The sequence below is a fragment of the Camelus bactrianus genome, chromosome 10 (genome assembly GCF_048773025.1).
Source record: "Camelus bactrianus isolate YW-2024 breed Bactrian camel chromosome 10, ASM4877302v1, whole genome shotgun sequence".
Taxonomy (NCBI): domain Eukaryota; kingdom Metazoa; phylum Chordata; class Mammalia; order Artiodactyla; family Camelidae; genus Camelus; species Camelus bactrianus.
This window is the reverse complement of record NC_133548.1, coordinates 28,549,636-28,563,977: the sequence shown is the minus strand read 5'-3', so window position 1 is coordinate 28,563,977 and position 14,342 is coordinate 28,549,636. Positions and strand designations below refer to the sequence as shown.

Genomic DNA, 14,342 nt, shown 5'->3' with positions numbered 1-14,342 from the left:
CCGTTTTGCTGTTTATCTTCTCTTTGTCTCATTTTTGGGGTCCTGTTCTTCTATTCTGCCTTCTTTTGTGATAAACAATATTTCTGTGGATTATTTTTATTCTCTGTTCACTTACTAACTTTATTTCTTTGCATCATTTTTATTGATTGCTCTAGGGACCACAATATGCAACTTCAACTTCCAATAAAATATGAAAACCTTGTAATATTGTAGTTCCATTTACCCATTCTCATCCTTAGTGTTATTGCTGTCATATACAGTACATATCTATAGCTGTATTATAAACCCAGGAATATTGTGTTATAGTTGTACGTAAAGAGTTCTGCCTTTTAAAGGAATTAAATGTGACAGAAAGACAGTCCTCTCTTTTAAGAAATTAAAGACGTATTTCTTAACTTCATATTCTATCATTCTTATCTTCATTGCTTTCTGTTTATCCAAGTTATCACCTGATGTCACTTTATTTCAGCCTGAACTATTTTTTTTTTGCATTTCTTGAATTTAGAGCTGTTAGCAATGAATTCTCTCATTTTCTAATTTATTTGAAAATGTCTTTGAATCTTTTATTTTGAATATTAGTTTTAGAATAGCCTTCTGGAGGACAGGCTTTTTTTCCTCAACAATTTGAATGTCATTCTAGTATCCTATAGCCTCAACTATCCTAATGATTAATTAGCTGATAATTTTATTTTTGTTCTCTTTTATCTAGTGTATTGTTTTCTTTGTTGTATTCAAGATTTTTCTTATCATCTTTGGCTTATAGTAGTTCGATTATGATTTGCCTAAATACAATTTTCTTTGTTTATTTTATTTGGAGTTCATTGAAATTTTTGTAGCTGAGTGTTAATATTTTTTTTAATCAGAGATGGGAGGTGACTCATTATTATTTCTTCAAATATTTCATCATCCTTTTCTCTTTCTCTGCTTTTGTTTACTCCAGTTACCCTTAAGAGTTCTGAAAGATGTTTCTGACACAATAGTTTTAAACTTTAATAGAATGCTTGGAAATAAAACAGGGAAGCATGGATGAAATGCCATAATTTTCCAAGGAAACTTAGTTTCTTAAACATACATACAACACAACCCAGTTAATTTACAGTGGAAAATACTAATGTTACCTGTTTGTCCTCTTTTCCTGTTTTTACGTAATCTGCTTGTAGGTGCATTTCCTCCCTCTGCTATTTATGCACGAAAAGACTTGCTACAACGACCTACTCATATTGCAACCAAGACTTTTCAAGCTTTTCGTATATTTGTGAATAATGAGCTCAATGAACTTTACACAGGACTGAAGACAGCTCAGAAGTTTCTGAGACCTGGTGGTCGCCTTGTTGCCCTCTCCTTTCATTCACTGGAGGATCGCATCATCAAACGATTCTTGCTTGGGATAAGCATGACAGAGAGGTTTAACCTAAGTGCTAGACAGAAGGTGATACAAAAATCACAGCTGGATTCAGATCATGGAAACAAGGATGGAGTCTCTATAGGAAAGGCCCCTTTAATGTGGGAATTGATGCACAAGAAGGTACTTACTCCAGAACATCAAGATGTACAGGATAACCCCAGAGGGCGCTCAGCTAAGCTTAGAGCAGCTATCAAATTATGAGAAAGTTATCATCTGATCCTTCAAGTTGTTCCTCACAGTTTCTCCTAATGTTTTAATGTGATAATCCTGAACAGCTTAATATAAGAAAGTGTGGGATATATATAGAAAAGTACTATATATGTGTGGAAATTGGGAGTATTGAGCATTTTTTTTCTCAAAAAGAAAATATAGGAAATATCAGCATGACACAGAAAGTTCAAGTCAAGGAACAACAGCATCTCAAAACTGGAAAAATGTGTTCATCTTAGCATTTTATTTGACATCTGAAATGCAGTCCTTTCTCTAACCAGGAAATTTTTTAAAAAGAAGAAGGAGAAGAATCTTGTGTATTTATCTAAATATGTAAATTCAAGCTGTTAAAAGAGATTATATCTGCATGCCCAAATTCTGAATTTAGATATTCAGATTTGCAACAAACTCTCTATGGATCAAATACTTAATTATGATCATACAATGAATTTTAATTTTCCTATTTGGAGGTAATTAATTACTACTCTAACTTTCTCAAATATAGGTATTATGCAAATATAAAATTTTCAAGTATTATTTTTAAAATGTATCATACTGATAAATTTCATTATTGAGATTAGTGTTTATTGTTTTCAAGGGATTTTTCAGTACGATATATGCCATGTTTTCATAAACTAAAAATGTAGAATTGCTTTAATAGTCCTCACAGAGAATATTTCACACAACTTATATTTAAAATCAGTCATGTTTATTTTAATAATAGCCCAGAATGCTTTTGATAAATAATAAAATCTCTCATCATTTGAGTTCTGCATTTTTAATTGAGCTATTCAAAATAATTAAACCAAGTCTATTTGAAATGGAAAAGTATATGATGTATTCCAGATATTAAAATTAATGCACCTTTAATTTTTTAACTTACATATAATAACTGTAATTGTATAATGTTTATTCAGGAGAAGTTCACTTGGTCAAGGATTCTTTAACAAGTTTCTGAAATTAATTCATAATTCACATAACTTTTATATGTAAATATGCACTACTAGTTAACTCAATTATTCATCAAGTACTAAACTAGGCAGAAACAAAGGCAGTAAAATATGCATAGCCTACAGTACCTGTCCTATGGAGTTTATAGTCTAGTGGAGGAGGGCAATGGTAGATAAATAAACACAAAAATTTATATAAAATTGACACAGTAATAAGTGCCATAAAGAAGCAGTACAAAGTATCGTAAGTACATCTAGTAGGGATTTCATCTACTGAAGGAAATCAGGTCTGACAATATGCTGCTTGGTTTACGACCAGGACGAAGAATGAGATGACAGTCAAAGGGTGGATGGGCATGCTGATTAAAGGTGCATGTAAACGATTATTTTCTTATGTAGTTCGTTCCCTTTGAAGTCATATTTATACTATTAATTTGCTCAGGAAACTATTTATTCAAATACAGGAAAAATTCATCTTCTCAATTATATTACAGATTCTAAATTTGTAAATTTAGAAATTCAAGTGAATAAAATATCAACATAACTCTATGGGCAAAAGAATTAATTGCTTGGATTTACCTCAGAATTTATCTGCACTATCAGAATTTATCTATTGCCTCTGAAATATTTCGCTTTAGTTCCCAAGTTTGTTTGCCACTTTTAATTTATATGCTTTATTCAAATCTGAGCAATTCTACAGTGAAATCAGAATTATAAAATGTTCTAGAGAACAATATGCTCAAATTAGAAACAAATGAATGTACCTAGCTTAATCCTCTGAATCCTTCCTGAAGAATTTTTTAAGTTTCTCTGTATGTCAGTCATATTTGCGAATGAGAAAGATTCCCAAAGTTCCCATCTCTTGAATATCTGATTAGAAAATAAAAGATCACATGTAATATTCAACAGTGATTCATCTATTCATCAATCATTTTTGCATCCTATATAATACGGGAACTTTTTCATTAATGTTAATTGGAAACTGACCAACTAGATTAGATGACATCCCTCCAAAATTCATGTCCTTTCTAAAACCTCAAAATGTAACTTTATTTGGAACTACGGTCATTGCAGACATATGTAGTTAAGGTGAGGTCATACTGAAACAGGGCAGGCCCTTAATCCAATATGTCTGGTGCCCTTATAAGGAGAGGAGAAGAGAGACAGAGACAAGGGAAGAGTGCCACATGGAGCTGGAGGCAGAGATTGAAGTGATAAATCTGCAAGCAAGGGACAATTGTTGCTGGCCACCATAAGAAGCTAGGAGAGAAGCATGGAATAGATTCTCCCTCCCTGTCTTTAGTTGGGAACTAACTCTGCTGGCACCTTGATTTCAGATTTCCAACCTCCGGAACACTGAGAGAATAAATTTCTGCTACCTTATGCCACCCAATATGTGGTAATTTGTTATGGCAGCCCTAGGAAACTAATACTGTGAAAAACATCTTGAATGATATGCATGAAAAAAATCCTGCTTCAGTAAACACAAAATTTGTTTCAAAATGTTGTAGTATAAAAGTAAATCAGCTATTTTCTGTAATTAGACTGTTTACCACAATCTTTCGTGCTTCTTAGTCTTAGTTGTCGGATGCATAATAAAATACGTGAATGAGCTTCAAGTGATTAACTCTGGAGAATGGTTTGGGGAAATTCCAACAATACATATGGAAAATAAAAACTGATTGTTAAAATAAATGTACATTGCTTTTTCAATAAAATATAAATGATATAAAACAAGCAATTGTTTTGTACTTCTGAATCTCTGTATTGGCTGCCTTCTACTAATCATTTTAATATAGCATTGATTCCACTGTGTAGGACGCCAGTGCTTAACAGATTTTAGTTCATTGTTTATTATGAAATGAAATTTAATAACAGCACACAATTTTTAGTTGATTTCTCTATTTTGTATATTCATTTCGTTTTGAAAATATGTTAGTTACTATGTAATCTTCTTTTTGAAATTTCTAGGGTAAATTTTGGGGGGAGACTCTAATGGTATCTATTTTTTTTCCTATTTCATATAATATATGATATGTGGTTTGTGCTTAAATTCATTTATATTGAACTATGTTATTATAATACAACCCACAGTTTATAAGAGAATACAGTATGCCTAACTCAGTTTGGGTTTTTGAGGTTAACTAAAATCTCTTAAAATTCACTTGCAAATATTTGAAAGTAGTATTTTCTTTAGTCTTTGCAGAATATTACATATCTTAAGAGGTTTATAAAGTTCCTTTTTTTTAATTTTTTTAAATAAGAAGCAGAGATAATAATGAGTCTATATTATAGACTTTTAAAAAACAATTTAAATTTTATTTGAAGTCTTTTATCCAAGAAGTATGAGACAATTCTTAATGGAAAATTCAAATGTACAACAAATACAAAATCTGTATGATCACTTTCATTTAAAAAAAAAGAAATGTATGTATATATTCATTCAATAAGCATATATTAAAGACTGAGCATTTAGGAAGAAATCAAAAGCACTTCTCTCTCTTCTCTCCTTCTTTTTATACTCCTTCCCTATCCCTTTTTCTGTCCACATTCATATGTGAATTTCTTATGTCTACTGAGATGGCATTCACTTATGTTTCACATTTACTCTGGAAAAAAATATATTAGGCAATATTAGCATGCACTCTCACAAATTAAGCCCTCCATGTTAGATTCTTAGTAATGGATAAGAATTAATTAAAAATTGCTTCTGGTTAAAATCCTGTAATATTTATTTTAATGTAGCTATTTTTCTATTGAGTTTTTGTGATTGCTGCAGTATTTTAATAGATATTTTTGATGTAAACAATATTCAGTAATAGCAAGAAATAAGCATTAAAATGTAAAGGGAATTTTGTGAGGTGCTTGGTAAATATAAATTTACTGACAGAAATCCTGATCAGAGATACATTTTTCTCAGAAGCACAATGCCATATGTTCAATGTTGAATGAAGCATGGTTTGTAAAATATCAGCATCATATTCTAAAGAGGCTAGATTGTATAACAAGCATAACTATTTTTATATTATTTTCTCAAATTTCGTCTGTTTACAGCTACTATTTCCAGCTAATGTTTGGTAACACACAGCGTGATCTTCAGGAATACTAAGAGAAAGTTTAAATACAAATTATTTTATTTTTTTAGATCTTGTTGCAGCATAAATTTTCAAAAACATGAGAAGTTCAGTAGAATTATTTATGCAGCATGCGATGATGATAGCTCACAATACTTTTCATTTAGATGGACGTTAAAATTCTTCACAGAGTTTTTTGTCACCTCACTCTTTTCTCACATGATTTACCAAGATTGTTTCATCAGAGTAAAGAAATAAAATGTAATGCTCTGATATGCAAAGTAGACGTTTGCCTCTTTAGTAATGTCACATCTCCTTAGGCAATTATTTACCTTAAATACAAGGTATTTAAGTACAAGTTTTCCACCATTAGCATACACCCTATTAAAGAGATCCCTGCCCAGAAGCTAGAATACAAAACTGAAATCAAACAAGAGGAGGACATGCTCCATTCCTAGTTCTTCAGTTCTAGCTCCTGCCCATTAAACTCCATCTTTGTGCTTTGGCCAATAATACTTGCCTGCCTTTCACAAGGTGAGGATTTGTATTGTTAAACAATCAAATGGTATGATTCCTCATTCCTTTATGTTGCTTTGTTTTTAAATAGGATTAGTCCTTTTTTTGTGGTTCCATATAAATGATATGATTGTTCTAGTTCTGTGGAAAATATCATGGGTATTTTGATAGGGATTGCATTAAATCTGTAGGTAGCTTTGGGTACAATGGCCATTTTAACAATATTTTTCCAATCCAAGAACATGGGTTATCTTTCCATTTTCTGGTATCATTTTCAAATTGCTTCATCTCAGCATCACTAATCATCAAAGAAATTCAAATGAAAACCACAATGAGATATCACCTCACCCCTGTCAGAATGGCCATCATCAAAAAGAACATAAATAACAAACGTTGGCAAGGATGTGAAGAAAAGGGAACCCTTGTACACTGTTGGTGGGAATGTAAATCGGTGGAAAACAGTATGGATATTCTTCAAAAAATTAAAAATAGAATGAACATGTAATCTAGCAATTTCACTACTGGGCATATATTCCAAAGAAAATGAAAGCTTTGATTGGAAAATATGCATGTACACCAATGTTCATAGCAGCATTATTTACAATAGCCAACATATGGATACAACCTCAGTGTTCATCAACAGAAGAATGAATAAAGATGTGAGAGATATATGACATACAGTGGAATATTACTGAGCCATAAAAAGAGAATGAAATTCTGCCATTTGCAACAAGGTGGTTGGACCTAGAGAGTATTATGCTTAGTGAAATGTCAGAGAAAGACACGTACTCTATGTTATCACTTATATGTGGAATCTAAAAAGAAAACAAATGTATATATCAAAACAGAAACAGACTCACAAGTATAGAGAGCAAACTAGTAGTTATCAGTAGGGTGAAGAAATGAGGGAACAACAGGATAGAGGTAAGTGATTAAGAGATACAAACCACTATGTATGAAATAGATAAATAATAAGAATATATTGTATAGCACAGGGAAATACAACTTTTTAAATAACTTTAAATGAAATAAAATCTATAAAAATTTTGAATTACTATGTTGTTTACTTGAAACTAATGTTGTAAATCAACCATACTTAAATAAATAAAGAAAAATAAAGAAAACAAATATACAACTGAAAGAGACTGTGCAATTCATGGACTTTCACTCAAATGATGGGAAACATCTTAAATTTCTGCTCAGTGCTGATATGGTAAGAAAAAAGAATATGTTCACTTCCTGGATTTACATATATTCTTTATGAGCCTTCTTTTCTTTTTTAATGGCACCATACCTATTTCTTCTGAATTTATGTTGTTTTCACACAAAAACCCCTTTGATGATGAAGAAAAGCATGTTTAAGAGCCAGCCATATGGTTTTCCTGTTTCTTATTATGTACATACATATATGATTTTCATGGAGTGGGGAGGGGTTAGGGAGAAGGGAAAAAAGTACTATTGTGAATGTTGAACCTATCTAGTTATTCTAGAATCTATCATTGTTCCTTTGAAGAAATTCAACATTTGCCTTCCAACCAGAGAATAAACATCAGCTGCTAGAGAAAGCTATTGAATTTCAAAATCCCTTTGAAATGTCACGTTAACCTGTTTAACTTTCAGTCAGTTCTTTAAAGCATCAAACATTTTCTGATGACTCCCAGATCTAAGACTGCTTATATTTCTCTAACTTTAAAGTTTGTTTCCTTCACTTGCAAACAAACTGTGGTGAATGAATCAGCACTGTTTAGGCCTGTGAGAAGTGTATCACAGCGACAATCTCTGTGCAATCTTTCTGTACGTTAGTTCAGTTTGTGAACATTGAGCTGGGGTCAAATGCTCAATCTGGCCATTTGACTAAAACTGCACCACTCTAGCCTTTTACTTAGCCCGCCATTAAATTTTAATCATTAAAGCCGTATTTGTTTCATTGATTATCCTTTATTCTGAGATGTGTAGAAATCAGGCAACCATTAATTCATTATCTGACTCAGCAATATCTATTATCTTTTTGCTAGGTGCTGTGGGTAAAAGGGAAAAGAAATGATGTGCCCCTTGTTATAAGAGCTACATTGTAATATAAATTGGGACAGATATGTAAGTTCTAAAAAGTTGGAATATAACAGGTTTAATTCTATAGTAGAGGTTAAAATAATATGAGACCACAAAGGATTGAATAAATGAATGAGGTGGTCTTCTTCCAAGCAGAACTGGATTTACATTCAGCCCTTCATATCTGTGGGTTCTGCATCCGCACACTCAACCAACCTTAGGTTGAAAATATTTGGGAACCACAATGAGATATCACCTCACATTGGTCAGAATGGCTATCAACAAAAAGAATGCAAATAACAAGTTGGCAAGGATTTGGAGAAAAAGTAACCCTTGTGCATTGTTGGAATGTAAATTGGTACAGCCAATGTGGAAAACAGGATAGAGGTTTCTCAAAAAACTAAACATAGAATTACCATATGACCCAGCAATTCCACCCCTGGGGATGTATCCAAATAAAACAAAAACATTAATTTGGAAAGATACAGGTACCCCAGTGTTCATAGCATTATTTACAATTGCCCAAATTTGAAAGCAACCTAATATAATGGGAGACTTCTCAGCCATAAGAATGAAATTTTGCCATTTGCAGCAACATAAGTGGACTTGGAGGCCATTATGCTAAATGAAATAAGTCAGACAGAGAAAGACAAATACTGTATGATATCACTTTTATGTACAATCTAAAAAATATAACAAACTAATGAATAAAACAAAAAAGAAGCAAACTCATGGATATTTTTAGTCTTTTGAGGAATCTCTAGACTGTTTTCCTTAACAACTGTACCAAATTACATTCCCATCAACAGTGTAGGAAGGTTCCCTCTTCTCTGCAGTGTCTCCAACATTTATCATTCGTGGGCTTTTTAATGATGGCCATTCTGTGTGGTGTGAGGTGATACCTCACTGTAGTTTTGATTTGCATTTCTCTGATAATTAGCAATATTGAACATTTTTTCATGTGCCTTTTGGCCATTTGCATGTCTTCATTGGAGAATTGCTTGTTTAGGTCTTCTGCCCATTTTTGGCCAGATTGGGTTTTTGTTTTTTTATTATTAAGTTGTATGAGCTGTTTATATATTCTGGAAATTAAGCCCTTATCAGTCTCATCTTTTGCAAATATTTTCTCCAATTCCATAGCTTGTCTTTTTGTTTTGCTTATTGTTTCCTTTGCTGTGCAAAAGCTTGTAAGTTCAATTAGGTCCCATTTGTTTATTTTTGCTTTTATTTCTATTGCCTGGGTAGACTGCCCTAGGAGAATGTTGCTGCGTTTTATGTCAGATAAAGTTTTGCCTGTGTTTTCTTCTAAGAGGTTTATAGTGTCTTATCTTATGTTTAAGTCTTTAAGCCATTTTGAGTTTATTTTTGTGTATGGTGTGAGGGAGTATTCTAACTTCATTGATTTACATGTGACTGTCTGATTTTCCCAATACCATTTGCTGAAGAGACTGTCTTTACTCCATTGTATATTCTTGCCTCCTTTGTCAAAGATTAATTGACCAAAAGTCTGTGATTTATTTCTGGGCTCTCTATTCTGTTCTGTTGATCCATATATCTGTTTGTGTACCATTACCATGCTGTTTTGATTACTGTAGCTCCATAGTATTGTCTAAAGTCTGGGAGAGTTAATCCTCCAGCTTCATTCTTTTACTTCAGTATTGCTTTGGCAATTCTGGGTCTTCTGTGATTCCATATAAATTTTAGGATTAGTTCTGTGAAAAATGTCCTGCCTGGATAATTTGATAGAGATCACATTAGATCTGCAAATTGCTTTGGGTAGTATGGCCATTTTAACAATATTAATTCTTCCAATCAAGGAGCATAGGATATCTTTCCATTTCTTTAAGTCATCTTTAATTTCCTTAGTCAGTGTTTTGTAGCTCTCCATGTATAAACCTTTCACATTCTTGGTCACATTTATTCCTAAATAATTTTATTTTTTGGATGTGATTTTTAAAGGAATTGCTTCTTTTCTTTCCTTTTATGGGATTTCATTGTTATTGTAAAGAAATGCAGCTGATTTCTGTATGTTAATGTTGTATCCTGCTACCTTGCCGAATTCTTTTATCAGCTCTAGTAGTTTTTGTGTGGAGCCTTTAGGGTTTTCTATATATAGTATTATGTCATCCTCATATAGTGACAATTTTACCTCTTCTCTTCCAATTTGGATCCCTTTTATTTCTTTTTCTTGACTAATTACTATGGCTAGGACAAATCAATCAACATGATATATACCACATCAATAAGAGAAAGGACAAAAATCACATGATCATCTCAATAGTTGCAGAAAAAGCATTTAATAAAATTCAACACCCATTTATGATAAAAATTCTAACAAAGTGGGCATAGAGGGAACATATCTCAACATAATAAAAGCTATTTATGACATACCTACAATCAGCATAATACTCAATGGTGAAAAGTTGAAAGCTTTCCTGCTGAAATCCAAAACAAGAGAAGGATGCCCACTCTCACTGCTTCTATTCCCTATAGTATTCAAAAGATGAATGTTGATAATTTCTAGCTTTTAACCTCATCTGATTCCTTCATTCCTTTAGAGGATTTCAATCTTGGCATCAACCAAACTGAGTGTCCCAACAAGGCTAATCTGGGCCCCTGTTGCAGTTTTGTGCTAGATGCAAAGAATAGAACGGATGAAGTGATTTCTGAGGACCAAAGTAAATCAAATGTTCTAGACTAGTGCTGCCCAATAAAGATATAGTGCAAGCTACCAACTTGAGCCACATTGTAATTTGAAATTTCAAGAAGCCACATTGAGAAAAATAAAATGAAATAAATAAAATTAATTTTGATAGTATAACCTAGTTAAACTAACATATCCAATATATTTCAACATATAATCAATATAAAAATAAGATATTTTAGATTCTTTTTTGTACTAAGTCTTTGAAATCTGTTATGTATATTTACACTTACAGCACATCTCAATTTGGACTAGCTATATTTCAGGAACTTTAAGTTCTTGAAACCTATAGGTGTCCAGTGGCTACTGTATTGGACAGCACAATTTTAAAATTGGAGTAGATGACAATTTTTCTGTATATCTGGCTTTGTTATAGCAGTGATTAGTTTTTCGCCTTTTAAAAAATCCTCTCCCCCATAATAACTATCCAGAAATAGATGAACAAATGTTTTCTTCTATTGCACTGAATCACACATGGAGGAAGATACAAGCTGTAGTCCCTGAAGTCATGCAGTGAAGCAACCCTGACCATAAAGAAGGTACATCTTTTCATTCCTCCTCTCTAAAAGACCAATGTATTTGGTGCAGCTACAGAGCAGCCTTAAAAATAAAATAGCCCAAATAGATCTTTGTATCCACGTCCTAAATCAAGCGAACTCATCCTAACATCCTCCCTAAAAATCGCTTCAGGCTGACTACACCAGGGTTGCCATTCAGATCAGCATTAGAGGTTGAGTGTAAATTCTGGATAAAACAGTGCATTCCTGACCAGGAACAAGTAGCCACGGCATACATGAAGCCAGGAATGGTGCTTGCAATGAAAAATATTTGAAGTTAATTACTATCTTTTTAAAGAGGGGGAGGGATTATTCTTCCCTCCTCATCCCCTTCACCACACACACCAAGGAAACACTGCTGTTTTACTCAGGTATTTTTAGAGCACTTACCTGAATAGTCTTGAAGACTAAATGCCAAAACTGTAGCTCATACGCAGAAGCTAGTTTACAGACACATCTTTAGCATGATTTCACAGTTAAGCTTTTTCTCATATGCACTTTGTCTTTAGAGTAGCAATTTTCTTGCCATTGAAAGAAAAAAATTCCCCAAAGTTCTTCCAGGCACCAGTTTTTTACCCAATGAAGTACTCTGTTGTGTTTTTAAATGGCATCATTTGGAACAGACACATCATCCTTTGAGGAAAGGGCACAGTTGTTAAGTTTGTTACTGTTAAGTTAAAGCTGTAATGGGCATCTTGAATCTTTTTCTCAAAGGTGAAAAAAAAAATCTCAATGCTAGCAGTTAATAAATGCTAATAAGAATTTTAAAAAAAATAGTGGGTACAATATTGCAGTGTTAATTGCATTACTCACTGAAAGAAATGCAGTGAGTCACAATTTATAGTTGTTACTTACGCAATTTGGAGAAATTTTCAAGCACTTGATAAAGAATGAGGGGACTCCAAACCTGATAAAATGAGTCTAGAAAAATAATTTCCTTTCTTTAATAAGCTTTAGGAAATTTGCAATTAAAAATAGACTAAAGCAACCTGAAATTGTGTTACAGATTCAGTCTTTTCGAACTCAATAGGACCTTAACAGGATCAGTTGATTTCAGTTGTTCCCAACCTTTTCAAAATCAAAGAACCCTTTTGCTAAACTTCATTACCAGCTTTTACAACATGAACCTAATGTTTAAGAAAAAAATGTGTTTTTCTACCACATATAAATAGAATGTATTTCCCTGTTATATTAGTGAAAGGCAGTTAAAAAACAATTTCTGTTCAGTGTAAAACAATGTGTGTTACAATGATGGATCAAAATAATTCCAGAGAAAAGGAAAACAGTTACATGATGTTTAAGTTAGCCCCCACAGGTGACCCAGACAAAAAACAGAAGACTTAACCACATTAAGAAGCCGAAGCAAGTTGGTGGGTTCTTCAGGATTAGGTGTCCATGTTTATTTACTGCAGCCTGATAAATGTGCACACAGCTCAGCTCAAAAATGCCTGACTTCTTAGTAACTAAAAGAAAACTGCTGCTTCAAAAAGAACAAGGTGAAGTACTAAATGCCTGAATTTAAGCTCCTTCACGACTCTCCCTGTAATAACCTTCACCTCTTCTGCCAGTTAAATCCTTTTCATCATCCAAAACTCAAAGGTGGTGATCATGAGCATGCTACCTCCTACTACAGGGAGCATAACTGACTAAGGTCCAAGCTGCCGCTTTCTGAAGTTCATCTCTGTGTTTGCACCCAGGCCGTGCCTACCATGGGCTGCTTCCCATCACAAATTGAGTGCGGTAGGAATGCTAATGCAGACCTGTTCCTGGGAGACACAGGAGTACTTGACAGCCAACTTGGGCTGAAGGACTCACCAATGGCTCTGTTGAACCTTCCATCCAACCTTCCTTACCTCTCTTCTTCACACAAGGTCAGACTTAACAGCCTGATGACTCTCCCAGACTTCTTCAGCTTCCTCACTTCCTTGCATAATAAACTCCTTTCCTCTCTTGATAAACTCCTTGCACATTTAATTCTGTCCTTGAGTCTGCTTCTCAGAGGGCCTGGATGAACACATCAACTCAAATACCTTTTTCAATTTTTCAGACTGCATGTACTCATAACAATACACAAGGAGAAGAGGAAATGGCCCTTTGTCATTTGGTCCCACCTCATCTCCCCAGCTGCCCCTATCATCCCTCTATGTCTGGGTACGCCCAACTTGCTACAGTACTTAGGACTCTACATCCTTGAAAATGCCATCTTCTGTGCCTAAAATGATTCACTCTCTAGTTTATACAATGTCATGTTATAAGACTACAGTGTCCTCCTCTTGGACCCGTACTTAGCTTTCATGATCTTGGCATTTTTAAAGACAGGCCAGTTGTTTTTTAGAATATTTTTCAATTTGGATTTGTCCAATATTTGTAATTTTGGTCAGACTATCACATTGTTTTCTTTTTGTTATATCTTATCAGTTGTTCATGAAGTCTATTTTTCCCATTACTGGTGGTGGTCATTTTGATCACTTGAACAAGAGGGTATCCACCAGGTTTCTCTAATATTTTTCCCTTTGTAATCAACAAATATTTTATGGGGAGATACTTTGAAACCGTGTAAAAACCTCATTCCCTATCTCACTCTCACCCACTAGTTTTAGTGTCCTTTGAGATTTCTTACCTGGATTAGTTATCACTATGCTTGTTGCCAAATGGCGGATTTCTAAAACCATTATTCTTTCTACATTTAATTAGAGACTTTCTACCATAAGGAAGAACTTTCTCTTCTCCCCATTTTGTCACTTATGTATTGATAGCAGTGGAGTACTAATTTATTCAATGAGTTAACAATTTGTTATTATATCATTTAATTTAATGCTCCAACTGTCCTTGATTTGACCAGTTGGAACCCCCTCAAGTTTACTTCTGTTTTTCTGA

At 33.5% G+C, this 14,342-nt stretch overlaps 1 protein-coding gene across 11 annotated transcripts in view; it reads left to right on the top strand.

Annotated features, from left to right (window-relative positions):
* The window catches only part of METTL15 (methyltransferase 15, mitochondrial 12S rRNA N4-cytidine), a 471,343-nt gene that overhangs the window by 165,713 nt on the left and 291,288 nt on the right, over positions 1–14,342 (top strand). For 3 of the 11 annotated variants that reach the window (XM_010964739.3, XM_010964738.3, XM_045524135.2), the window contains one exon: positions 1,161–4,302. The exons of 7 other annotated variants lie outside the window; for them this stretch is intronic. In XM_010964739.3, the coding sequence (XP_010963041.1) occupies positions 1,161–1,606 (446 nt within the window). In that variant the 3' untranslated portion in view covers positions 1,607–4,302. Of the gene's footprint in view, positions 1–1,160; positions 4,303–14,342 lie in introns of those variants that run through there. One more of the 11 variants, XM_045524136.2, reaches the window with a different exon arrangement.